This window comes from Anguilla anguilla, chromosome 5 (assembly GCF_013347855.1).
Source record: "Anguilla anguilla isolate fAngAng1 chromosome 5, fAngAng1.pri, whole genome shotgun sequence".
Lineage (NCBI taxonomy): Eukaryota > Metazoa > Chordata > Actinopteri > Anguilliformes > Anguillidae > Anguilla > Anguilla anguilla.
Window position 1 is genome coordinate 51,693,515 of NC_049205.1, and position 27,938 is coordinate 51,721,452.

At 44.1% G+C, this 27,938-nt stretch overlaps 2 protein-coding genes across 7 annotated transcripts in view; both read left to right on the top strand.

Annotated features, from left to right (window-relative positions):
- Positions 1 to 4,172: 4,172 nt before the first annotated feature.
- LOC118227984 (transmembrane protein 41B-like) lies at positions 4,173 to 16,513 on the top strand. Its single transcript, XM_035419134.1, has 7 exons — positions 4,173 to 4,440; positions 5,352 to 5,469; positions 6,237 to 6,365; positions 10,813 to 10,906; positions 11,846 to 11,950; positions 12,292 to 12,430; positions 12,957 to 16,513. Exons 1-7 carry the CDS (start codon positions 4,338 to 4,340, stop codon positions 13,124 to 13,126), a joined length of 858 nt encoding a protein of 285 aa, XP_035275025.1. The 5' UTR covers positions 4,173 to 4,337; the 3' UTR covers positions 13,127 to 16,513.
- Positions 16,514 to 18,170: 1,657 nt separating this feature from the next.
- dennd5a (DENN/MADD domain containing 5A) overlaps positions 18,171 to 27,938 on the top strand; it is a 41,195-nt gene continuing 31,427 nt past the window's right edge. For 5 of the 6 annotated variants that reach the window (XM_035417864.1, XM_035417869.1, XM_035417866.1 and 2 more), the window contains exon 1: positions 18,176 to 18,500. In XM_035417864.1, the coding sequence (XP_035273755.1) occupies positions 18,401 to 18,500 (100 nt within the window). In that variant the 5' untranslated portion in view covers positions 18,176 to 18,400. Of the gene's footprint in view, positions 18,501 to 27,938 lie in introns of all 6 variants that reach the window. The other variant, XM_035417868.1, reaches the window with a different exon arrangement.

The following is a 27,938-nucleotide window of genomic DNA, read 5'->3' on the forward strand; positions in this document are numbered from 1 at the left end:
GTGGGTTGGCATGGTGTTGAAGTCCAACAATCATTGGTTCTTCAAACATTAATGAGTGGTAAACAAGAAGAAACTATCATTTCAATCCTAAGAATGTCTCCTAGGCCAGGTCTGAACCTATCCCAAGATATTTAAGTCCACCATGGTATGGTATGTGTGCGATGTATACGTGTGTCAGAGAAAATGTATGTATGACCATTTGTGTGTATGTTATATGATAACATTAGATACAGAAAATACAATCAAGATATTCCACTCCCTTTAGAAACTCAAGGCCTATAAGAACTGCATAGGCCTCAGAGTTTGCACTGGAAGGCCTGACCAGCCCAGCAGCATGAGCATGAGTACCAGCACAACGCAACAGTACCCCATTTTGTGTAACAGACTCACGCTCTGTTAAACTAACCTTACCCACACATTCATTTAGGAGAGGAATTGCTGCGTGGTAAATGCAGGTCTGCAGGAGCATTACAACTGTTATCAAATGCATATGCACCCGGTCCCCAGTTAGCTGGGAGACACATCCTATGGCACATAATGCCCATTATCATAGCTAATAGCCCCAGGTCTCCCATTATTAGCCAAATCAATCAAATAAAGTACCGCTGCAATGCCCCCTCCTCAGTGGCATATTGCACCATCTTAGCAAAACCTGTGGCATTATCTACATCAGTGGTCTCCAACCCTGGTCCTGTAGAGCTACAGGGTCTGCTGGTTTTCATAGTGACTCTGTACTTCATGAATCAATTAGAGCAGTTGATTACACAGTTAACTCAACTCACCTGGTGTCTTGGGTCTCAATTGGGTGCTAATTTTAAGGTGAAAACAAAAACCAGCAGACTCTGTGGCTCGCCGGGACCAGGGTTGGAGACCACCGATCTACATGAATTCTTTCCATTTCCAATTGTCCTTCAGCTTGAGAATTGGTTTAGTCAACTGAATCATTTCCAGGATGGCCTGATTCCCCTCCATTGCCAGCTCATTGTACCCCGAAGGTGTGGTGATGGAATGGACGGATCAATGGAATGTAAAAGATGTCTATGGTGATGTCACTCACTGCTTCAAGACAGAATGCAGGCTTTGTGGGGCACATATGACCCCCAGCAGTAAGCACTGGTGCTTTCAGTAAATCATTTAACTGAACGAGGTAGCAAACATGCCATGCTACCACATCATCATAAGCTGGCATTGATTATCTGATGGCAGTCCATTATTACTGAGCCAGTTTGTGGGACACTGTATGTACTTCTACTGCAGCTAAGGAGGTTATATGTGGAAAGCAATATAAATAGTAAGGTCTTGGTATAGTTGTTGAATAAATAAAAAAGATAAAACAGGAGTGAGTCAGCAGAAGTAATCTGAGCATGATTTCAAGACACCGCTTGGCAACGATTCAAACACTTCCTATAGGTGTCCACTTGTAGTGCATGCGCTGTGATCCCAGTTTCCCAGTTAATATGGGCCATGATGCAGGCTATCCCCTAAAATGACAGGTGTCTTCTTGTAAAATTTTTATTCCTTTAATTTCAGTGTGGTTGCGTAGTGTAAAGGATACAGAGCATTGTAATCACAAGTTTGGATTTTCAAATCCAAGGTGTCGCCTAAACTTGTCATTGTACTCCATAGCCGCCATCATAAATTAATCCATGGAGTCAGGATGTGTCCCATCTGCCTTCAAGATGGCCGAAGTTACACCGCTCCTCAAAATGCCAACACTTGACCCCTGCAATGATAAGAACGGCAGACTGGTATCTCTACCTTAAATTTTATCCAAAACTCTTGAATGTGCTTTTACTAACCAACTATCGATCTCTCACAGAACCTTCTTGACCCAATTTAGCCAGGATTCTAGCGAGCCCACTCAACTGAGGCCCCTCCCTGTTGTCACAGAGGCACTCTACACTGCCCAGGCTGATTCCCAATCTTCAATCCTCATTCTTCTCAACCTGTCAATGGCCTTTGACATGGTTAACCACCAACTACTCCTAGACACCCTCTCAGATGATTAAAGGGATCACACTCACATAGTTCACATATGACTGCACCCATAAGGTTTCCTGGAGAGGGTCACTATCCTCTCTCCCTGTGCCCTTTCCACTGGAGTCCAACAGGGATCAGTTCTAACCCTAACCCTCTCCTATTCTCTCTTTACAGTAAATTCCTTGGCTCTATCATTACTTCCCACAGTTTCTCTTACCACTGTCATGTTGACAGCAGTCAATTTTTCCTCTCTTTCATGCAGGTTGAAGAATGCATCTCAGCCTGCTTGGCTGACATCCCTCTTTGGATGTCTGCCCACAACCTCAAGTTACACCTGGACATGACTGAACTTCTCTTCCCATGTCCACTACAAAATCTGTCCATCACCATTGACAACAACCTGGCAACTCCTGCTAAGAGTGCCAATAACCTTGATGTGATCCTTGACAACAAGCTTTCCTATGAGGCCCACATAGCTACCCACTCATGCAAATTTGCACTATACAACATTTGGAGGATCACACCTTTTCTCAAGAGAGAGTATGCCCTGGTCCTGATCCACATTCTAGTTATCTCTAGTTAGACTTGACAACTGAAAATCCCTCCTTGACTGATCAGTTGAAACCCTTCCAACTGATCCAAAATGCTGCAGTCCAGCAAATCATCAACCTGCCCAAGTTTTCACTTGTCACCTCCCTCCTGTGCTCACTTCACTGTCTCCGAGTTGCTGCTTGAATCGTGTTCAAAACACTGGTGATGACCTACAAGGCCCTCAAAGGTGCAGCTCTTGCTTACCTCCAGGTCATGGTTCAGCCATATGGCCCCACTCGGTCCTGTAACTTGTTATAGCAGGTTGGCTAGCTGTCCCCTGCTGCGACAGCCTGGCCGTTGCCTGGCCCGGTCCAGACTCTTCTACTGCCTGTCTCCCAAGTGGTGGAGCGACCTCACTCCTTCAGCAAAGACTGCTGAGACACAACTCAGTGTCCATTGCAGACTGATAACTCATATCTTCAAGCAACACCTACCCCCATTTATAGCCACTGCACCTGACATGGTCCATTCAAACAATATGCTGGACATATTTGCCCTCTGTGCACTCATGCTTGGACTCCAGTCTTTTGTTATTGCTAGGCAATCCTTTTGCTGGCTTTATTAAGTTAGATGTATGCCCTGCCCTTTGTTTTGCAATTGATGTATATGCTATGTAGTCTATTCATTACTATCAACAAAGATTACTGTTTTCATGGCACTCAAAGGTGAATCACTTGACCCTGCCAGTGTTGAATGTTTATTCCTGAAGCTACTTTGTAAGTTGCTCAGGATATAGAAGATCTAATAAATAACAAATTGTAATTGAGTAAGCACGCCTAAGCTTCTCACGAGAATTACCAACCTGTTGAAGGCCCCAAAGAAACATACATAGTCACTCAATCAAAGGTTAAAATGTCGCTTTTTCAATGAAGGTTGTAAAACTTTTGATACTCTCAAAGAGCTAGCTCTCCATAAATCAAACATCTTTTGTTATTCAAAACACCATTTCCCTTTTGCAGTAGATGGCAGCAAATTACAATTGTTACTCATGCAATCAAAATGAAAAGGGATATGTCTGAAATTGACATGCATTCAATTTTATTAATGACAATACAGCAGCCATACATTTAGTCACCACTGTCCATGCTACTCTTCTGTATAATGCCCAGGTGTTCCGCTTTAACCATTCGAAGAGTAAGTTTTTTGGAATGTTTTTTAAATATCTAGAACTCTAGAACTCCATTGCTTACAATGACCAACAGTGGTTGTTACAGCAGCATTAGAATGTTCAGTTAAGAACGACCAAAATACATATTTTATCTCATATTTTAAGGGTAAATGGAAACAGTAGCCTAAATAGCTTTTACCTTCGGTTGTTTTACTGTTTGACGACCGCTCTAGTATTTTATGCGTAAGGCAATGTTCCAAGATGTTTGCAGTATGTTAATAATGCTTGTAAATCAAGTTATGGAGTTCTCGTCCTACGCTTTAGCCAGCATTGCTCATATCATATCTCGCTTCCAAAATGTTTACAACAGTGTGCTAATGATATTTGATAATAATGCCTGTCGATCAATGTGAATTTTGACCGGATGGGGGCGCTAGTAATAAAATTCGTTCTGGTCTGCTAGCTAAGCAAATATCCTATCGCTGGCTACTTTACGACAATAGCGTAAAAGGTAAAAGGTCGACACTCTTGTCACCGGCTTGGAACCGACCGGGCATCGCAACAACACGCCTTCAATAGGTGTATTTGAAATTGAAAGAGGACCGTGACATTATCTCTGGTTTGAGGTGGATTCATAAGTAACATAAAATATACAAAAATGGCCAAGAAACGAAGAGAACAACGAGAAGTTGATAGCATTTCGGCAGAGACGTTAACCGAAGAGGAATCGAAGAAAAAGGAAGCAGATGTAATCAAAGCAGGTACCGTTAGTGCTAGCCTTCTAACGTTAATAATAGCTGTTCTGCTAACGAGAATTGGTCATCTACTTTGCTGGTTGTGGCTGTTTAACTAATTTTAACTAGCTATCACTGTCTAACCGCATTTGTACTGTTACGGCACAGGTTGTGTGTTATTATTGACTCCCTGTTCTAGTTACCTAGCTTTCTTGCTACAGTAAAGATATACAGGATATAGATTACAGATGGGTAACCCAATGCTTGTGGGCTTATCGTTATCAAAAGTCGTTAATGCTGCTGTTTTTGTTGTGCGTTCGCTAATAACGAGAGATAGCCACGTTAACTTGGCTAGCTAAGCCAATGCAATGAATTTGTAACGTTCGTGGTGGGATCACGCTGTCTGATAGTGAATTCTGCGGTAATGTCTTCGCTAGCCAGCAGGCGTGGTGAGAGTGCTGTATGATAACGTTATTAGCGTCTAACTGCACGATAGATTTTCCGAGTTAGCAGACGTTAGTTACGCGATATCAGTGTGTAAAGTCCAGATAACAAACATTTCACAGTAGTGTATCCATGTAACGTTGGACTGTCTTTAGACTTTGCATAGCTATAACGCAATCTGACAAATCTATGCATGCTTTTCTTTCGCGAAAACACAGAGTATTCCCACGTGTGGGTGCAAGATGTGATGCAAATCTCTGCAAGGTGTTGCACTTTGATTAATCAGACATCTGTACAGAACGCAGTTCCTTTTTACATTTGCGCCCGTGAGCCTGGAAGATGTTGCAAATGTTTGTATGCAAATAAAACGAATCCTGGAATTGCAGGAATAGTGTACAGACCCTACTTTCCAAACGACATATATTCACTCTTGGTGATGAAGTTTAAGATTAATGCTCCAGCTTAAAAAAAAAAAAAATCTCTTCCTTCCCAAGGTCCATCACATTCTGAAGGAGGGTCAGCACGTATGTCACTCCTTATCTTGGTCTCCATCTTCTCCTGTGCGGCCTTTGTCATGTATCTGGTCTACAGAAATTTCCCAGATCTGACTGAGTAAGTCCCTACTTCTGTGCTGTGGTGTATAATCCCTGTGTTTTATCTGTGATCATAGTTTGACCCTTAAGTGATACCTAGTAGGATTATCCTGCTGAAGTCCCTGTACCTCACCTGAGATCTAGTTGTCAAATTCCTCAAATACCTGGCTAATGTACCCACAAAGTTGATTGTTTCTGTCTGCTTTACAGCAGTTTTCCTGCATCAGCATTTATTCATAACTACCTGTTGGTGATATTTTATCTGGACAAGGATGAAGTCAGACATTTTTCAACTAGTAGCATGTTGCTCAGTTTCTTTCTGAGGTTTAGTTGTACTGCAGAGGTTGTGGCTGTTTAATTCCTCCAATGAAACCACATTATCACATCAAGCCAGGTACTGAAACTCATTTCAAACACCACACAAAGCATAACTACAGAAAAGCATACCAATTGTGTAAAACATTATGAATGACAAGGTTTTATGAGTGATATATAAAGTAGTACTGTATGACTGTCAGAATCCAGGAGAACACTATTGCTATGATCAGTGTTGCCATGAAATACCAAATCAGATTGAAATCTGTATAACGAAGCTGTTGCACACCCTAAGTTTGGCTGTCAGTTGGCTGAAGAGTACTTAATGCATTACCTATGAAGTTGTTACATAGTGCTTATAAAGACCATATCATATTCTTGTGTAAAACCCGATATTGGTGTGTAAGAGGGAGTGTATTGTGTTGAATACCTTCAATGCACAGTCAGGTTGTATACCTCTTTCCCACACAGTGATGAGAAGGATAAGATGAAAATCCCCAAAGACATGGATGACGCCAAGGCCTTGGGCACAGTGCTGTCCAAATACAAGGACACTTACTACGCCCAAGTCCTGCTTGCCTACTTCGCAACATATGTCTTGTATCCTTTGTTCGATAACTGAGATGTTCAACCATAAAAAGGTGGGTTTGCATGTGCTGAGTAACTGAGCATCTGAAGGGGTGGCTTTGGGCATCATAATTTGTGGATGTGGAGTAGTCCTTGTTCCCAACAGGCAGATTGACTCTGCAGAGGCCATTTTGATGCCATTCTCATCCTCTTTGAAAGGACAGCTATTTTGGTCGGCATGTTTTGTCAACACAGCACATTTTTATGTGATGCGTCCTGATATGTAATGCAAAATTCTCTGTACGAATGCTCTGGGACCAAGTTCTACAAGCCAAGACTGTCCTCCAACAGATTTGGATGCTTTACCTTGGTAATTATAACCTTTTGCATTCCATCAGGATGGTTAAGAAAATTAGTGAGTGGCGTAGAAGAAAGGTCTGCTTTTAAAAGCACAAATAATCACCTGGAAAAAACCTGAATGAGATAATTCATGGAGATGCGGTTCATGCATGGCGACTGTTTGTTGTGTCATGGTACCTGTATGTCTCTTTGACCTTCCAGTGAAGGATATGTGAGCAGCCATCGCCTCTTTCTGTTTTGCTTTGGCTTTTAGTCGCTGTCTTGCCGGTGACGTCAGGCTGCTGTTAAGCAACATTGCGTGCCATTCCTAGCTATCCCGCCTGGCAGAAAGTGCGCTCGCATTTGAAACTTCATTTTCGTACATTTCTTTACAGTTGTAAAACTGTAGCTGACCCTAGAGCACGAGAGAGAGCAGTGGTGAAGTGGGGCTGCCCTCTGGGAATGGGGCTGTCGGCCTGATGGCCACGGCTGCAGCTTTTCCCCAATGGAAATAAATGTAAAGAGATGTATTACAGCAGCCGGGTGAAAGCAGGACAGGCAGCTGCTGCCGGCAGCTCTGTCTGTGTGAGAGACATTTTATGTGCTTATGGTCCTCAGGCCTGGGGGTTTCCCCCTCAGAGTGCGGTCTGAACTCAGCAGGTGCAGATTGAGTTGTGCAGAGCAGTTGAATTTGACAAGACCCCGAGGTGTCCGGGGGTACACACAGTATGTTTGTGTGTGTGTGTGTGTGTGTGTGTGTGTGTGTGTGTGTGTGAGACCATATAGACAGACACTTGCATTGTCTGTCTATATGGTCTCAGTTTTTTTGAGCAATTTGGCTCCTAAATGAAAAAAAACAACAAGGCATTTGGCTGATGGCTTTTTAATATCATCGATTAAATAACTTTGCTAAATGACTTCTGTGTGTCGTGAAAAGTGTCACTTGTTGGTGAATAAGTGGTGTGTCAGTATTGTGACCTTGGTCAGGTTATGAGTGGGCACAAGGCTCCGCTCAGCAGTGCTTCTCTATGACAGGAATGCAGTCTGGTTGCTGTAACACACACCATGTGATGTCCTCATGTGGCCACAGCTTGTTTATGCATTTGCACCTGTTCACACAGCATGTGAGGCACACTCTTTCACAGAGTAGGGTCTGCATATCTGTGTGCTTGTCCACGGTTAAGTGTCACTGTCCCGGGGTGTGACGTGTGTGTCCTCCTGGGCTGTGATTGGCTTAGACTAGTAACGGACAGTCGGATTGGCCACAGAGTGGTGTGAGGTGACATAAGGGGAGGGGGCTGCCCATGTCAAGTAGGTTCAGGGCTAGACTGTGTTCTTCTGAATGGCGACTCTGCTGAGTCATCCTACAGTGACGATGTGAACGGGGGTGAGCCCAGTGTTTCCCAACGAGAGGGCGATGCCTTGATCAGGCTGGCGCAAGTGAGCACAAATACAGAGTGCGTTACTTAGACTTAAGGGTGGTAGAGCTTCACTGGGTGGGCACTTGTCTGTTCTTTAAAAAGGAGGGGTCTGTGAACCAGCCTCTTGGTGCTTGGCTTTGGGGTTAAAGGAACACTGAACAGCCAGTCTGCTCAGGTGAAGGATCAGGACAGTGTGGTTATTTACAGGACCAGTAATGTATTTTTTATTTTTTTGGCTCAAGTTGGTCCGTGTCCAGACTGCAGAAATCCCTCCTGATTAAGAGAGTACAGTATGCAATACACATTTTACCCTTTTCTTACAGGGGAGAGATTTGAGTGAAATGGCCTACTATGAAATGCAGATAAGACCTGTTTGATTGAAAAAAGAAAAAAAACCTGATATGCATCTCCTGAAACTACTGGTGCCTCAGTGCCACAGCGGAAGAAGAGCAGGAGATCTTTTAGATAAGCGTTTATTCAGTGCTAGGTCTTAGATCTGTGAGTCATCTGTGCAGACATGCATGCTTGTCAGCAGAAGCTCCTACCGTCATGCAGGCAAGTTGTTCCAGGCCCTGAGGTTTGGAACATCTCCCACATTCAAGTACTTGCCGTGGGACTCGGAGCTTCCAGGGTTCAGATCACCCTGTTCCAAGTGCGTGACGTCACGGAATCATCAGTGCTAATTCTGCCTGACGAGCAAGTTTGTGTCCTTTCACCGTGTTTCACCATGAAAGGTGTCAGATTTCTTTGGACTTTAAACTGCTGGAAGTGGCACTCTCTTTACCACCTTCATTTCGCCCCGCCCTGTCTCGCCCTGGTTAGTTTCGAAAGGCACTGGGCCACGTCCAGCTGACCCAGCCCTGACCCCAGTTTGAGCCAATCAGAAGGCTGCCCTTTAATCCCCCTGACTCTACTCCTCCGGATTGCAGACAATCAAGTTATTTGGAGATGCCCCTCAGGCAGAGTTGGAGACGCACAGTGTTTTTCAGCCTTGTTTGAGGAGCTTATGTACACCCACATAGTTGGGGAATCCTTCCTCTTTTAGCAATTTAATTATTACATTGCATTATAATCACTTAGCAGATGCTGAAGCCAGAGCGATTTACATAAGTGAAGAACATTAGCATTAGTCTTAGGAATACAAAAGCCTGATGTCACTAATGAGGCACAGAAGGCTTGTTTATAATCAATAAGTGTGAGGTTAGCTGAACAATCCAAAAATTAGTATTGTAAACGGAAGTATTAAATTAGTGACCTGGAATGACACAAGTGGTGTGCACTTGAGTAGCCAGAGAGAATACAGGATAGTACTGCTCTTCAAGCTCAGCAGGTAAAGAACATGATACTGAACCATCAGGCAGTGTCAACATGAACCTTGACTCTTGGGTTGTGGATTAGCGCTAGTCATTTTTTTCTGTTAGTTACACGGTGTTGCTGAGAAATTTTTGTGGACCTGTTTAACCCTTTGGAAGTAACAATATATATTCTATTTTAATACATTATTATAACCAACACATCCTTAACCCATTTTGGTTTAGCATTGATATAATTTATTATGATAAAATATTCAAACATTTGTCTCTAACCAGTTTGCTACAGAAAGGGTGGGCTTAAGATGTGCATTAAATAAGCTTTATGCTTTTAATTTCCTCAGACATCTAACAAACGCTCCCTCTGGTGTTAACAGATGGGTAGTGCAATGAGAAATTTCAGCCTGGCTGTGTTGCTCGTCTTGTGCTTGTCTCCTTTTTGTATGCATTTTGAATTTTACCTTGTTCAACGTAGCTGAAAATGGATCTAGGTGATGAATTGGCCTGCTTGTCTACTGGCAGGCAGAGGGACATATTTACTGCTTTTCTAGATCGTACTTACGCTTGCTGTCAGCCATCTCTGTCAGCCATCTCCTATCTTAGTGGAATATAAGACTTATGTGTGGAATTAAAGCCAATAACCACACAATGTCCCTGGGAATGGGTCCTCTGTCTGCTCTTTGTCTTAAATTCTCGCCCTCTTTCCTCTTTCGGCCCCTGTAGTCACCCAGAACCTTTTTGTTAACCAGGGAATCCTGGGAATGAATGGAGGCCACCAGCATGCGCCTGTTAAGCAGAGCGTCCTAGCTATTGATCATTAGCGGGAGGGTGTGACACCTAGCGTGTGCGCGACACCAGCCATCGAAGCGCTCTACACTTCCCATTCACTGATCTCTGTGCAACAGTTAATGTAACTGTGTCCCCTCTGTCTTCATTTTGTAGTTGTAGTTTGAAGTTTGTGATGCTCTGGGCTGGTAGAAATGACTGTCCCAGGTTAAGCCAGTGGTTTCGATGTGCATGTTTGTCATTTGAAAGATCCTCCATTACAACATTCACTCAGGCATGTGCCAAGAATGTGTTACTGTCTACATTTGCACAGATTTCTAAGGACAGCAAGTACATATTTGCAACTTTTCCAATGATAGTATGTATAAAGGCTCATCCCTGTCTAAGTTGAATACAGAGAACCCCTTTTTCTGTTAAAAGCTCCCCTATTTAATGCAGATCTGTGTTACAGGGTTACTGTTGTTCAGACACAGCCATATGGCAGCTACATGTTTCAGTCTGACGCTCAGCGCTGCAGGGTCCTATCCCTTCACACCTCGTGTCTCACCTTGTTATTTTAGCAGCTGGTCAGACTTCCATCTGTGTGTGTAAGTGCCACTGTGGGCCTTAACTCTGCTGCCTCAGCCTCCAGACGTTTGCCATCCCGGGCTCCATCTTCCTCAGTATCCTCTCAGGCTACCTGTACCCTTTTCCTCTCGCTCTGTTCCTGGTCTGCCTGGTGAGTATCGCTGCTCAGGATCGCCACGTTGGTTTTAAAATGCCAAGCAAAAGTGAAAGTCATCTTTCCAAAGAAGGCTACACCGTGATGCCAGTGGCGGTGATCTCAGCAACTGCTTCTTTGAGGAAGAGCCCCCCAGGTCAGGTGGTTTGTTAAAGAAATAATAAAAATAGCCATAAAGGGAACACACATGGGACTAGTTCAGCCAGTTGGGTGGAAAAAATAGTTGGCAATAAAGAGAAAGTGATGTAGGTTGATTTTAACTCACTGAAAGGCCTGTCAGGTTAATTGATTCTATGTGATTACCTTGCAAATCCAATCATACAAAAATCTCAAATCAAACAAAATCTGGACAAATCAAAATCCGGATCTCCAGTCTGTTTGAGGTGAGCTAGGGCGCCAAAGTGGTTGTCTAGCCTAGGGATAGCAGTGCATTGTGGGATATTGATTAGGGAGCCAGACTTATTTGTCACAGCGCATTACAGAAAAGTAAGTCATTAGTTGTCTGTTCTCAGAACTGACTGTGCATTCTGTCTCTGACGCAGTGTGGCATTAGGAGAGTAAACTATCCCTCATTAAACATTAAAATGTCTCATTAAAAACAATTAACAGCTCATTATACTTCTAAGTCTAAGAACTCCAGCATACAAACAGAGTCTCCAGGACCTGGATTTGGAACCTCGTATCTAACATATAATGCAAGAGGGATGCTTATCTATACTCTAATGGCTTTTGGGTGGGGGTGCTATATATAAATAAAGTCATAATGAATCTGATTCCATATGGTGCTGAAAAGGAGGGTAACAGTTTTCTGTTTATTTTCTGGGTTTGCTTAGCCCACCCATTCAGTGAGTGATAATAAAGTATTGGTTGTATGCATTGAGTGATAATAAAGTTGAGTGATAATAAAGTATTGGTTGTATGCATGATGCTTTGCAGTGTTCAGGCCTGGGAGCTTCCTTCTGCTACATGCTGTCCTATCTGGTGGGCCGACCGGTGGTTTATAAGTACTTGACAGAGAAGGCCTTGAAGTGGTCCCAGCAGGTAAGGCTGCGCGTGATGTGCTGGTGCTGTGAGATTGTGTCAGGGGATTGAAGTGTTGCATCTTTATCAGAGAGCACTGGGGTGTCTCTGGAATTGGTTGGGATTCGTTGTATGCCAGGACATGTTTCCAGCACTGAGAGAACAGAACAGATATTTGGAGATTTGACTACTTTAAAAAAATTAAAAAAAACTACTTGGAGACACCAGGGAAGTGCATGACAGGTAATCGGTTGTGGCCCATGGTGGGGATTCTTTAACTGTTCACAATTGGCCTGCCCTATAAAAATGCTTGGCTTCTTTAACTGTTTTTAAGGTGTTTTTTCTTCTTCTTTTAAATTTAGGTTGACAAACATAGGGAACACCTCATTAATTACATCATTTTTCTACGGATCACGCCCTTCCTGCCAAACTGGTTCATCAACATCACCTCCCCTGTCATCAATGTCCCCCTGGGGGTCTTCTTCCTGGGCACTTTCTTGGGTAAGGGGAAGAACCTGACCGAATTGGCTGGTTGGTGTTGAAAAATGTTTACCTTGACGTTTTTATTGTTACAGCCATGTTGTGCTGTGCTGCTATTCACGTTAGCATGCCTGCATCCAGTGTTGAACCAGTTAAAAATCAGGTGAACTGTATAGCAATTTAATTTTTCAATTATTTTTCAGAGAGAATATCATTGTGTCACTGTGTTGCTGTTGTGTAATGGGTCTTACCTCTTTGTTAAGGGCCTTGCTCGTTTGTAAAAGGCCTTACTTGATTGTAAGGGGCTTCCCTTGCATGTAAAGGTCCTTCCTCCTGGGTTAAGGACTTTTGACCTTAGCAAGGGGCCTTTTTCGTGTGTAAAACCACTCCATTGCATTTAAATGGGCTTTTGCATGTGTGCCTCACTTGTTTTTAAATTTTCTTAATCCTCTGTAAAGGGCCTTACTGCATTTGTGCTTTGCACTCCTGTGTAAAGTGTGCTAATAGTGTCTAATGTGCTGACTCGGCCCTCTCTCTTCATTAACAGGTGTGGCGCCTCCGTCCTTCGTGGCGATCAACGCGGGTACGACCCTGTACAAACTGACCACAGCGGGGGAGGCCGTGTCCTGGAACTCTCTGGCCGTTCTCGGGGTGCTGGCCCTGCTCTCCATACTGCCAGTCTGCTTCCAGAAGAAGCTTCAACAGAAAATGGAGTAGCCTTGTCCCCCGCCCCCCACCCCGCCCTGCCACATCATGCACTGCCCCACCCACCAGGCCGTGCTCGCTCCTGGCCACTCCCTCCTCCACCAGTCATGTGGATTCCCAACACCCGCACAGCAGGCTCAGGTCACCGTGGAAACCGCTGACTCAGCCAGCCGTGTGTCCGAGGGGGGCAGTCAGCACCATGTGGCTCCTCTCTTCATGGGGGGGCGGGATGTGTTTCTTAACCTTTAAATGCTCATTCTCAGTCGCTGTGACAGTCTGGGTCTACCCATAATGTGTTTACATGTGAAATGATCTTAATGTCAACCACAAACTCTTCTCACCAGCAGTTAATTAATATTCCCCTTGCACTCCACTCTGTCCCGCCCATGCTTCCTGTACATCAGTGTCATTTATTCCAGACCCTATGGCTACACGAACAACTGTCTAAACCAATCACGCGTAACTTGAAAGCAATATCTATTCAGCCAATTGTGTTGACGATTTTCATTTGTTTGTGTCTTCCCTGGCCAAGTGGGTGCTTGTTCAGTGGAGAATGGAGAATGTGCCTCACATATATACACTTTTAAAAATAAGAAAGGCCTCATTTTTATTTTTAATACTTTGTTTCCCCTGCAAATGTTATTTACCATGTGTTGCAACAAATCTGTCTTTCAACTGATTCCATTTTTGTTTATATATTGTCAAAATGGAGGCTGGCTTAGGCTACTTGATAAGTTGTGCCCTGTAGAAAGGAGACAAGAAACAGGTTTGTCCTAAAAGGAGGACTGCTGTCTATTTGTTGAATAGTAGGCTACTTGTCATACCACAGAATGCTCTCCAAACACACAATGTAAAATCAGTGGGTGAAAATCTGCTTGTTTCTGCATAGACCGCACAGATTACAACGAGTTAGCTGATGATTGCCATTCAACAATAAACTGACTGCCCAGAAAATATAGATGTATTTGCATCTCCAACATCTTCTCAGACAGTACGAACTGCCCACGTTGTTAGTGCGAGCCTAATGTTGTCACCATTCTTTCGTGGTTGTACAAGCTTAGTGCTGAATGAAGTGAGGATGACCAGTACCTAGCCCCTCCCCCTCTGTGCGTGGTGTGACAGAAAGTGTTGCTGGTTTTTGTAGTGCTGAGGTAGTGTTTCTGTGTTGACTGATTGGCCAGTCTTCTCCAGCTGGCTCAGTGGAAGACGATGCAGCCATTTCATTTGTGGGATTTCCATTCAGTGGGTCTCTATCAGTGACTCTCACAGCCCCACCTCTAAATGTGTTGTGAGTTGAGGCTCATTTGTCCCTCGTTGTAGGGTCCTTTCAACCATGAAGGATCCTAAAACGGGTGTGTGATCGCTAGTCTCCCACCGCTATGTGTGGGTTGCTGATGATGGACCTTTTGTGTTATTGTGTGTGCTTGTCATTTCATTTGATCTTTATTTTTGCCTTTATAGTACATGATAAGAGGTTACTGTGGAAGCTTTATGTCAGAAGACATGCAACATTTTAAGCTGTTGCTGGGAGTGTTTGGGCCCTATTCCCAGTCCTGTACTATTAAGGTGTCAACTGAAATGTATCTTTCCTTTGCATAATTTCTCCTTATTTTCTTAGATGCTGTATGTAAGAATTATCAAGACAATGTAAGGATGAACTGTGCTAAAAGGAATGGTGGACCTCCTTAAGGTGGAAACTACTGGTAACAGAAAGAACCCTTTGGGATTTAATGTGATGGTTTCTGATGGCTTACTTCCCTTGAGTCTTCATTTTCCCCTACTTCAGCAAGTGTGGTTTGACACCTTTTTATATTTGAGACTTGTTTAACATCTAATTAAAGTAACCATTCCAATATAGTCATGAGATCTAACTTTTGGAGTTGTTAAAACTGTAATAGTACTTTGTTTTGAAGACCAAGACCTGCCAATTAATTTCTGCAGTTCTCACAATATTTAAGCTGGGTTTTACGAGGGCACAGAACTATTACCTGAAAGTCTGATGTTGGCTCCCTGCAGTTGCTGATGTTTGTGGCACACAGAGGTTTTGTGGGTTATTAATGCCCCGACTGAGGTGATTTTGCATTTTTAAATTGGACTCAGCGTGCCAGTAAGAGTTGAAGGCCCTTTAGGTACATGCTCGGCCTTCATAAAGGTTGGCATGCAGGGTGTGTGATTGAAAACAGTTGTTTTTTTTGGGAGTTAAATGTCCTCACTTGGGTCTCTATAAGTTTCAATCGATATTCTCTGTCAGTCTAGTGAGTTAGAGAAAAATCAATGTACACTCGAGCACAGGCGTCCCCAACCCTGCCCCTTGAGAGCTGCAGAGTGATAACTTGAATTCCCTGTTTTCTTGGGTCTGAATTAGTTGCTGATCTTTAGGTGTAGACTCTGTGGCCCTCCAGGACTGGAGTAGGCCCCCCCTGCTGTAGTATATGATGAATGTTACCTTCCTTGTCTTTAAAAACTGGGAATATTTAAGATCGTGGTACCATTCAAATATGTGTGTACACTCTGCAATGTATTCTTAAATTTCTATGAGCTTTTTAGCAGAGTAACCAATTGTTGACTATAACGAGGAAGGCAAAAATAAAATAAGTACACAGGTCGCATTACACATTTGGGTTTATTTTAAGCAGATAGGTTGCATTTAAATTGCTAGCTAGCTATTCACCGGGTGCCTACAGGTTACCCTTGATTGGTGCTAGCTCTCTTCTGTATTGTGTGTTACTGTAGTGAAAATAGCCACTGATGAGTATCAGAGGAGTTGTACTGTAATGATTCTTCCATTCATGCAGGGGGCATAGTGGTACACAAGCCCATAATGCAATTGCCAATTCCCATCATAGGAATCCTTCCCTCCAAACTGAATAAGGTTGTGTCCTTTTTGTTCTTGGTCGATTTGTTTAGTGCTAAAATTGGTGGTGGGTATTTTCTCTGTAGTCTATTTAAGTTTTATTTATTTGATGCTAACTGAAAGACCAGGTTTTTTTTTTTCTTGGTACCTTATACCCAATCTCATGTTCTTATACAATATATGAAGTTATATTAATATGTATATTCTTTTTTTTTTTTGTAATTGTTACATTAATCTACATTAATACATTAAAGCTTCAACACAGCAGTAGTTTCACTCAGTACCCCTCCAAATAGTGAGATTGTCCATGTGAGAAGTGCTGAGTTTTGTTTGGGATGATTGCCATGTTAATAATCACGTTTTGGACCGGTTCATTGAAACTACAGTATTAAATTGTACACTTGAAAACAGTATGTATTGCAGTATGATCTGTATTTAAAATGCCATCTTTTGACCCTTTTTTCAAAGATGATGCTGAAAAAATGACTTTTATTATTCAGATATTTATTATCAAAATGGTAAATAAATACAACATACAAAGTGTATCTCTGTCTGAGTCTGTAATCCATTATGTTACTAGAGGAAGAATATATTGCATTTTGAAGATAAGCTACCAGGGGAAGAATATGTTATTAAAATATGCCAGAATCTGTCAAAGGCTGCATGCTTGATTTGTGGTCACAAGAGGGCACTCTTCTCATTCTTGGTAAAAGGTATGAAGCCAAAAGGCCGTGCATATAGGTTGAATCTGTGATATAATGAAGATCAAGCTGGCATCCTACCATTTGATTTTTGTTAGTCATATTTAGTGTGGCAAATGTACATTACAAAGTTGCACAACATTGATCCGCAAATCAAATGTTCATTAATCTCATATTCGGGCCAATGTGGGTTTATTTGCATTCATTATAATTTTTTTTTTTTACAGTGAAAGTGCATTTGAAAGTGTTAAAACTCAGGGCTCTATCTCTATAAACTATTTTATGATGCCAATGTTTTAGTGACGACAAGTTCCTTATTTTGTAACATTTGAGGTGGCGACAGGCTTACGGGGTCCTTCCATGAGTTTTCAATCAATGGACCACAATCAATGCATTAGTAAACTAGATAACTAATGTACTTATTTTCTATAATCTTCCAGACCTGCTGCTGCCAGAGGTGGCAAGGGGAGAGCGAGGAGATGGAGAGGGAAGAGTGTGACGGGCAGGAGAAAAGGGAACTAATTTAATCATGTCTTCCATGAGCATGTGGAATACAACGTATAGTATTTTACACCCATAATATAAGATGGTTACCATATGTCCTTTTGAAATCTCCAAATATCATTTTTGGAATCCCACCTAGAAATAGCTCAGAAAAAACAAGGCAGAAAACTAATTTTTGTTGGTGTTGTCATCTAGTTTGAACCAGGATTTGTCTAGCACTGTGGTTGTGGTACATTGTGTTTCTAAGCCCACCAGGCACAGCTACAAGCATCTGTATCCACTGGAAAAAAAGAATATCTTGAGAAACTTAATTAGAGTAATTGACTCTCTCAGAAGAGACAAGGATTATGTCTGTTGTCAAAAGGGTTCAATAATAGTATCCATTTTATTTTGGGTATGTCATTTCTTAAAATAGGAGGCGCTGCAGATGGTGTTAAATATAACTGGATAATGATAACTGCAAATTTGCGATTACAGAACTGTACATGAATATGTCTTAAATACCATAAAAATTCACCAGGTTAAGGCAACAGTTGAGGTAAAACTGTCTCTGCAGCTCCTGAAACTGCGTGTCTCAGTGTTGTACCGTCAGGATATTGTGTTTTCGTTTAACTCGAAGTGTATTATTAAATGTGTCAAATTATGTCTTTATATTTTCGCGTATTTGCACGCTGTAGCCTACTCTTGTGTATACTGGTCAGTTCTTTTCAGGATGTAATTGCACATTTTAGAAAGAACAACCGTTAGAGACAACCATTATTCTAAAGAATCTGATAACAAATGGATAGTAGTAACCGGCATTTAAGAAACTTGAGTATGCCTACGTTTTTTTGCCTTACGCGACATCCGTAGAACAGATGCTTGATGTGATTATTGAAAAGGAACACTACTGATCCCCTCACATTACACTGACATATATGGTCTAAATCAGCGCACGGATGTATTTGAAGGGTTAATCCCATAACGTAATCGCTTTTTCTCTCCTCAGCATTATGCGCAGGCGCAGTGTTCACTCTGATACGAGCCAGTCTTGGGGAGGTTTCTCGGATTCTCTGGCAGATGAAAACAGCTGTACCAGAGCCCAGAATGCAACTCGGTTGCTTGTCTCGACTTCGTTCTTAGCCTTTCAGCAGTGCATCCATAATGGCATCACGGAATGGTTCCCGGACCTCCTAATATGCCCTCGATTTATACAGCGAGAACGAGGGCACCCGGACCATCCTCAAAATGACCACCGGCTTCAGCTCGAACTCCTGCCGATTCGCAGATTACTTCGTTATCTGCGGATTGGACACCGAAACTGGGTTGGAACCAGACGAACTCTCCGGTAAGTGTCGGTGTTACATACAGTAGGGGATCAGTGCGAGTATTTTTCTTGAATTGTATCACTCGTACAAGCCATATAATCCTTTAGTTTACGATGTATAGCTAGCTAGGTACCGTTAGCTTGCTAAGTAGGATAGTGACATTCCAACTGACTGGTTGGTATAGCGTTGCCTGCCCAAGGAGCTGTCGAACATAAAAAGTGGATAATATAAAATTTAAAAAATGCGAACGCAATTAATTTAGGGAACAGTATAGTGGGAAATGAATGTGTGTATCTTCTTTGTGTGTAATGTGTTTAGGTTGGGCTTTGTCGACACTGGTTGGTCAAAAAAACAATACTGACTTGAATACTGACTGCCAGCAACGATTACACGAAGGCCACTCTTGGTAATAATTAGGTAGCGCAGACAGTCTGAGCAGATTTGTGGGAGACGCTCAGTTTGGATTACAGTGGGCATTCCGACAATTCTGGCCTCTTATTACAACACCGTGCGTCTGACTTGAGGATTGACATTTTGTGGTTGTTAGCGCTTGCACTAATAATACACGGCCACTTTGACAATTTGTAAACACGAATTAACTGTATTAACATTGGGGGAAAAGATTTACAGTGATTATCTTACATGTAGCATACTGTTTAAACTCAGGTAACTGTATATAATAGCAGTATAAAATCAGTTAATTAAATTAATAAAATTCATATTTTTTGCTGATGTATGAACCTGTAATTCTGTTGACTTAATTCGTTTCTACTTCCGATCGCTTGTCACCTACATCAGCCGAACGTAAGACGAGTCTCTTGTGGCTAACGCTTCCTCTAAAACTAGATCAACAGATTGTAAGATCACTGAACTATGTATTCAATATATTAGTCAACATGGAATCCCCCCCTTCCAAAAATGGTTAAAGATCATTGACAAGCACAAAAATGGCAATAATTAAAAGTAAAAATTGTGTTGTATGCTTATTTATTTCATAGTTTTACAATGATAGACAAGCAGTCTTCCATAAGGCAGGTGTCATATTGCTAACATACATTTCAAAATACTTTGAATCTTGGGTATCTGAGCAGAGGAAGTGTCTAAAAAGCTGTCCTATCTTATTAAATGTCTTAACTTCAGGGTAGACAAAGACGGTGGGTAGCATAACATCTTTGCAGTAGGGAGAAAGACACAGAGAGTCTTTTTGTGAGTTGGCAGCTTGATCATGTGTCCATGTTGTGGAACACTTGTTTGAGTCTGGTGTCCATCATGCGCTTGCACACAGTTTGAGAGAGGTGAAATACAAAAAAGGCTGAGCATGCAGGAAGTGATGGAAACAAAAGGAGGTTTGGGGCCATCTTTCCTGCTATATACTCCCAAGGGGGGGTGGGTGAGCCTGCTTCAGTGTTCCCCCTTCCCTCTTCACTCCCCCCCCCCCCCCCCCCCCAAAAAAAGAAAAAACCGAATGATGTCATCGTAAACCCCACTGACACCAGGGATGCAGTGAGCCTCTCTTCAGTCCCTTGTGAGGAGGGGGAGGGGGGGAGTTAGTCAGCTGCTAATGTGAGGGCCATGGACGCACACATGGAGCGGTATGGGACGTGGGCCTGGGTCGCGTCGGGGGTAATCTGCGCTTGATGAGTGGCCACGTCATGCTGAATGCGATTAGCGCATGCATCCCCGGAGCCTGGGCAGGAGTCTCCAGCTGTGTGCTCTCCCCGTGGGGGTAGCCTGGTAAATCGAGGGCCAGGCTGAGGTCAGGGCCTTCTTTAGGGCTCTGCCCAAAGTCCACATCGCAGAGAGGTGCATTGGGGAGTCACTGAGCCGGATCAGCGCGTGCCTCACGGGGGGGATAGAATGGGTTAATTTACTGGCTTTCCCGTTTCCTAATATTACACTGTCTTAGTGTATTCTGCAAGGCATCGTGGGTTGATTTACGAGGTGGTGCATGGAGAATTTTAAAGCATTTTTCCTTTTCTTCTCTTGGCACATGATGTTATGTGCACCACCCCACACAGGCCTCTGTTGTTGGCTGCTGAAAAGCTTTCTTAAAAGATAGTGTCCTTGTTTTCTTCTCCCTCGTAGCATTTTGTTTGGTTAAATGAATGTAGCTGCTGACAGTTAATCCATACTGATGGCCACTCCAGACAGAGCTGGTATAAAAGGCCAACTATTAGTAAAACAGAGAGGTGTGCACGTAATGCACATAAGGCTAATCCATCCCCTCAAACTGCACTCTTTCTAAGGAGACAAATCAACTGGCAAAGCTCTAATGGGGTTTTTATGGTACATCACATCCTGCTTGTCGAAAGGGCCATTTTGTGTTTCGTACAGCACTCTGGAGACCCCGTCGTTAATATTGTCGACAAAATGTAAATTGTGGTGTTTGTATTCCTAACTACTGCACCACTGTTTCCTCAAGTGAGATTTGATTAATGCCATCCCCCGTGTGTGTGTCTGTGTGTGTGTGTGTGTGTCTGTGTGTCTGTGTGCCTATATGATTGGGTGCGTGTGTGTGTCTGTGTGCCTGTGTGTATCTATAAGTGTGTCTGTGTGTGTCTGTGTGTGTGTTCTTTGTGTGTGTCTGCCCCTGGCACCAGTGAACAAGGTGACTTGGCTCCCCATGAGATATCATTACAGCCCTGCACTGAGACTGAGCCTACAAGGCACACACATAGCTCAATAAATAAAAACAGCAAAATGATTTGATCTGAATCGTAAAGTTATGTCTGCTTACAGAAAAATACACAGATATATACTAACAGTCAGCGATCAAATAACACATAAAACACATATATTTTTCTGTCATATTGCAGATCTAAAACCCAAGGGTTCTAACAGAAAAGGCTGTGGAACCTGACTAATGAAATGGCTAGCTTGTCATACAATAGATACTGCTCTCATTAAAGAAGTCTCTATCACTTCCCCTAGAATAACAGCACCTCCCATTCTTTGACCACATGACAAGGAGTATATTGAAAATAACACACTCAAGAAAGAGGTTGGTTCTATGCAATATAATTAAATGCATTCAATGCAATTAATTACGAAAGGTCCAAGGGTCCCAATCGGTTGTTGATAAGTCTTGGATGAGTGGAAATAAGAGGACACAGTAGGCTACTTCCTGTTAAGTTGCCAGTATATCTTTTGAAGATGGTCTATTGCTATGAGGCCTTAGCAACAGCAGCTCTTTAGCAATTGCTACTAGAATATGAAGGCACCCTTTTGCATTGGCTACTGGTACAGGGACACCATTTAACAGTAGCATTTTTTACCACAGTCACCCTTTAGCAATACAGAGATCTCCTTTAGCAGTGGCTGCCTGCCGTCATTTTTGCCGAAGCGATTCTGTAAAATCTGCGCATAATTTTACTGTTGGCTTGCACCCGCCTCTTCTCTGCCCAGCAGTTAAATGTTTCATCGAGCTGCAAAGGGGGAGATGGGCTCTCTCTAGCCTCGGGAGTCGTACGTGCTTACTCGTCTCTGTGAACAGCCAGCCGCACCGTGTCTGGCCAGGCAGACGGAGCACAGGAAGTCTGAAAGGACGAGACGCTGCGGCGACTGTTCCCTCCTGTAGCGCAGTGCAGGTCGGGGCTGAGCCGTGCTGGCGGTATCTGCTCCACAGCGCCGGGGCGTCTCTCCTGCAGGCGGCTTGTGCTCGCTGGAAAGGGGCGGAGCTCGTCGGGGATTGGCGGCTAGCGTTTTTGCGGTGGAGAGGAATCCGTGCCATTCTGCACATAGCTCCAGGGGCCGTGGAGCTATTTCTGCTGAGACATGTTGTGCATTTTCTGGTAATTTAACGCGTACGGCTGACTTATCTGAGAGTTAGCATGCGCTACCTTCAAGACTAGCTGGCTGTTATACTTTAGAGCATTCACATTCTTTTGTTGGAAAACCCCGTTATAGACAGAGAGCAGTAACTAAACCAGAGGGGGGGGGGGAGACAGCTTTATAAAATGATGTTTTACGGGAAGGGGGATCAATCTCAAAACTCATCCCAGTGGATGCTGGTCCCCGGGCAACATGAGTGACCACAGCTAACTGATGTGTCTCATACCACTGCTGGTAACTTTTCAACAACATGGTTAGAATATTGCCAAACCGCTGAAAGAGGACACAATTACAGTGAGACGATGGTAGTCTGAGAAGGCCTCTCTCTCGCTGTTAAGCGTTAGAGTCGTTTTGAAGATGTTACGCCTGTTCAGACATGTGCCTTAGACAAGGCCGTCTGAACAGGCCCTCTGATTCAGAGACGGTAGTGTGGAGGTCTCCTTCAAGTTAAACAGACTCACAGTGTGTTTATCACTGAGATCTGTGGAAGAATCCATCGGTGCATCCTTTGAGTTGAGAGAGATAAAGGAAGAGAGTGCAGTCCTTGGCACTGGGACACAGAGAGTCGTAGTGAGTTTGTGAACAGAGATGCGCTCTGTCTGAGCTGAGAGAGTTTTACTTCTCTGAGGATCGTCCTGAATCCACCCCGTTAATCACAGAGGAGCTCTGGGACTTTAGCAGAGACTTAGCAGGGGTTTAGTGTGTATTCTCACCTCACCTATTCATGTACAGGTCTGGGAACAGCGGGAACAACCACAATGACCGTAACAGTGGTGTTCTTGGGCATCACCATGCTGTGTTCAGCTTTTTTCCAAGGAGCACATGTGCCCCTAAGATGCAAAATTTAGGAGCACACTATTGCAACCCAATTAATAGATGTGCTCCTAAATGATCTTTCCAGTTGATATACATCAATTTTCAGGAGCAAATGCTCTGAAAATGGGAGCGCTGTAGAGCCCTGATCTGTCCTGTCATTACCAGTCGTATGGGTCCAGCTGTCCTCTTCCAGATGCTCGCTCCTAGCCCGGTCTAACAGCTGTGTGCAGCTGTGCAGTGTGTGCTGTTGCAGTCGTCTCTCTGCCCATACAGGCTCTTAGTGTATGGGGAAGTATGTCTGTAAGCAAGCTCTGAATGGCTCAACTGATGTGTGACAGCTGGTTGTGCATTAGCTGCCGGTCAAGCCTTAAGAACTGGCTGAGCGCTTTGGGTCTCCTGCTACGTTGGGCTGACTGACTGATGGAGTAGTTTCTTTGTGCTATTGGTATGAGATTACTTCCTCTTCCTCTTAGCGCCCTATTGGCTGTTTAGCTAACTGACTGAAGGGGTAGGTTCTTTGTGCTACTGGTATGAGGTCACTTCCTGTTGGGCCCCTGGGGGCTGCTACATTCACTCCATGGCGGCTGGCCTGTTGAAGGCACAGAGAGTCATCTCCCCATGGCTGCCGCTTCTGTCTAAGTAGCGGGGTAGCCACAGCGCGCTCCTGCTGAAGCCGGCCTCCGCGCACCTTGTGCCACGATGTAAACTAGCCGCGTGACTGCAGTGGAGCGTCACATTGAACGCATGCAGTCTGACCTTCAGCGCTGGTGCCTGCGCTACCTTGGGTTTTTTAGGCATTCATGACCAAGAGTGAGGTGTAATCAGGTTTTTTCTGTGAGCGGTGAGATTTTTAGGAAACTCCAGATTTCGCAGATACGGCCGCAGTGGCGGTATGACTCAGGCTGAAGACGAAGAGTGTGGTTGCACGTGAGCATCAGGGCTTTTCTGTGTTTTTCTCTCTCTCTCTATCTCTATCTCTCACTCTCTCTCACACACTCTCTCTCCCTCCCTCCTTCTGTCTCTCCCCCTGTCTTTCTCCCTTTCTCTCCCTGTCCCCCCCCCCTCTCCCTCTTTGTCATAACTGTCATCCCTACCCTCTCCTGATGTGTCCTGAAGTCACTCTCCCTCACGTTGCGCAAAGAGCGCTTCTCAGAAGAATCTCCCCGCAGCACCCACCCGCCCAGGAGTCACGCGCCTGGAAACGGCACATTATGTGCTCTCTCAGCTGCTGCTCCGAGGGCTGCAGCGCATCGCCGGGGGGGGGGGGGGGGGGGGGACGTGAGTGGACTCGCTCCAGGCCAGATGACTTGCAGTGTCAGTCATAATTTCTGCTGGCAAGAGCACCATGCAGGCCTTGAAATCCTTTCATCTGACCATAGAAGTTTTTTTTTATATCGGACCCGCTATTGTTTGCTTTGTTTTTACAGCACTCGCTCTTACCTAACCGCGGTCCTGTTTCCGCCCGCGTTCGGAGAAGCAGGGACGTGACGGTTTCGGTTCCCTTTGTTTTTCTCCCTCAACAGCTGACGTGCGGTTTAGCAGCGAACCCCAGAACACGCGACGCTTTCTCCAGGAGCTTATGTAACATTACGCAACGGTCACAATGCTAAACCTGCGGCGTTTCCTCAGCCGAAAGGCATTCGGAGAGGCAGAGACGAGCGATTCTCTGCCTCTGGCCGCTCCCCTAATTGGTCCTGCTCCTGCTGGGTACGCAGGCGGGACGGGGGACAGAGATGCCTCCTGTCGTTCTGTCCCGGGCCTCGCCTTCAGCCTCTCTCTGAGGGCATGACGTTCTCGCTTTTCTTTCAGCGCGCTGAGCCAAGATCAGCACCATCTCCCTTTCCCTCTTCCCTGCCTCCTTAAATCAGGCTCACTTTAGCTCTATTTGTTTTTTTAATTATGTGTTCTCTTCATTCCAAGCATTTACACAAATAGAGTACATTTAGTCTGAGCCTGTTTGGGCTTCTCTGAGAAGATAATAAACTTAGCGGGCTCATCATATTGTACTCCCTCATGGAAAAAGTCACGTTAAGTATCATGTAAAAAATATAAGAATTTTTCTTATATTTATTCTTAAAATTTATTTCAGTATATAAGAATGTCTTGTACTGTGTTTTGAAGATATGACATTGTTTTCATATAATGTTAAAAATATATGATTAGTGATGCATGCAAAATATTTATATGTGATAATGCTAGGTAATTTGAGTTATATGACATAGTGAAACAATTATTTACTTCACAGTGCTATCTACGTTATTGATATTAGCTCATATAGCTGCTTTTTGTGATGGCTGTTTAATTTACTCAGTTGATGAATACATTGGGATTTGCAGTCATTTGGCCAGAACATGGCCAGCTTTGGGACAAAAAAAAAGCTCCATTATCCTTATCCACAGTGGCTTGGTGCAGGCTGATGGCCTAATTAGCATATGTATAAGAGGCCCTCCCGCCGGTGCTCTGTGATTGGCCGGCCCGTGGCCCGCGTGCACCAGAAGACCCCTGGGTAAACTGGCCTGCAGCTGGACGCCGGCCACATGCTGGTCTGACCATTCAGATGCTAACCCGGCAAGACTTTCCCAGCCTCCCCCAGTGACATCACCTTCAGGCTGAAACAAGCACTTGTGCTGGGTATGAGAAACTGTATGTTGTGCCCATGTGAGGTCAGCACCGCACTGAGTAAAAATCTTATCAAAATGGCAGATATGCTGCCAGTTATAACTTGTTCCCAGTTGTTAAGGTCATATTTTCAGAACAGGAATTTTTCAGTGAAGGTACTTCTGACAACTGGGGTTCTCCCTCTGAGAGAGGAATTCACATACAGCCCCCCCCCCCCCCCCCCCCCCCCCCAATTCAAAAGGGCAGCATTTATGTATGTACATGCATCCTCCACATCAAGTAAGCACAAAAAACAGGACAGGACAGGACATTGTGACAAATAGATTACATTTCAAGGCGGTGGTTTGTCAGAAGTTCAGTGTGCAGTTGGGGGAAAGTCCATGATACTTTGGTGGTGTGGGGGTATTCCATGAGGGGGGGCTGTTAGATCCATGATAGTGTTGAAGTTTGTTCAGTCACCCCTTTCTCCTTGAAACATCACTTAGTGACTGTTTTTAGTTGGAAGGTGTGGTGTGTGGGTTTTGGTGATGATAACTGATTGCTTCGCTGAGCTGGCGTTAAATGACGCATAACTGCTGAAGGATGCCATCACGTGGCAATATTATTTACATAGCTGAAAAGGTACAGCAGTATCAAATGATTAAATATTTATGTTTTGGAATAAACTGTGTTTTCGTTTGACATTCTCTAGTTGCCGGTTTTTTGTTCCTATCTCTTGTACTACATAGAAAATTTGTTTGAAAGCGGTTAGCCTAGTGAGCATTAGCCTATACTGAAAAGCGTTTCTAGACTGAGTTGCTGTCCTCCCATTTTGATTTATTTATTTATTTTTTGCTCATATAAATTGATTGTACCCAGATGGCCGTCGGATATGAACAGATTGTTTCTAACCTGGAGTTTAAGAATTGTTGTTGCTTTTCTCTGAGAGAGCAAACGCTGTGTAATTGAGCAGCGCTTATTGTCGTTCAGAACATCCATCGCCCCGGTTTGTTTTGTTTTTTACTTCTCTCTTTGTGGAAGCCTTCTTCCGCTTTCGCTCGGTAATCCCTCTTTAATGACACGTTTAACTCTAGCTCTCGGGAACGTTTATGAGGAAGTCTCGGTTGGACTCGCGCAATAATAAAGCAAACCGTTTGAACTCTCTTTCACCGAAAGGCCAGAATTGGCGGCATGTGCTACGGAGGGAGAGGGCTGTGAATTTGGTGATGGCTAGCGCTTTATACAGAAGAGAATATATACACGAGGCAGCACAGCTAGCTGGCACCCACAGAAAACCCTCTAAGGAAGACCCAGGCTCAGTTAGTGTGTGGCCTGTACTTAAACCTCTGTTGCTAATACATGTATGCCTTCGTGGTGCCCGGAGACTGTCAATTTGTTTGTGAGAAAAGAAGGATTATTTTATCTAGGCGGTAAAACCGGGGCTTCTGATTTGCTCATGATGAAGTCTTGGATTTAAACACCTTAAGCTTTTCGTTGTCGTCTCTAATCCGAGACAGCGGTCCGCCACATTAAATATGGAATTATAAAACACGCTCGCAAATTAGTTTGACCTATTTGAGTCGACGGGAATCGGAATCAATGACCTTTTGCATCAATCACAAGTAAGTGCTTAAACCAGCCCTCGCTGAGGTCACGCGCAACCATTAAGCCGTGCTGTTAGTCATGTGATCCAACACCGCGGGAGAGCCTGTTCCCCTGACCCGGAGTGGCAGCTGAAGCAGCGGGCGGTGTTACTGGGAAGGAGACCTTGATTGAATCCCTCCGTGCGCTCCAGGAAACCAATCACATTATGCAGATGACTTAGAGTAAACACGGGGCATTCTTTCACAAGCGCTATGCGGAAGCTGCGTTTGTTGTGCTGAAAGGGGCTTTCCCCCTGTCTACCGTAAGTCACTCTCTTAGCGCGTTTCTATTCCCGTCTCCCCCGGTTACGGGCTCGGTGTATCTTCCGGAGCGCTGGTCTGTCTGGAACGCCACTCACTGCCTCCCTTTGATAGGGAGAGCAGCAGTGCAGGAGACTGTGGACGCTGCCGTCTGCGGAGCACCTTCTCATTCCCCCTGGCAGCAAACCGCTGATGGAATATTCCCCCAGAGCAAGGTCGGGGACAGACAGGCTGAGCTACCAGAGTTTGTGCACATTCCTATGTCTGCACAAGCATTTGTGTATGTGTGTGTGCGCGTGCACACGCATG

Bases quoted from the DNA above. Each gene is read 5' to 3' on its own strand.
- LOC118227984 (XM_035419134.1), top strand. From the start codon at position 4,338: ATGGCCAAGAAACGAAGAGAACAACGAGAAGTTGATAGCATTTCGGCA. The intron at 6,366-10,812 runs GTATCCTTTGTT...CTGCTGCCTCAG, and splicing joins TACTTCGCAACATATGTCTT to CCTCCAGACGTTTGCCATCC. The intron at 10,907-11,845 runs GTGAGTATCGCT...GATGCTTTGCAG, and splicing joins CTCTGTTCCTGGTCTGCCTG to TGTTCAGGCCTGGGAGCTTC.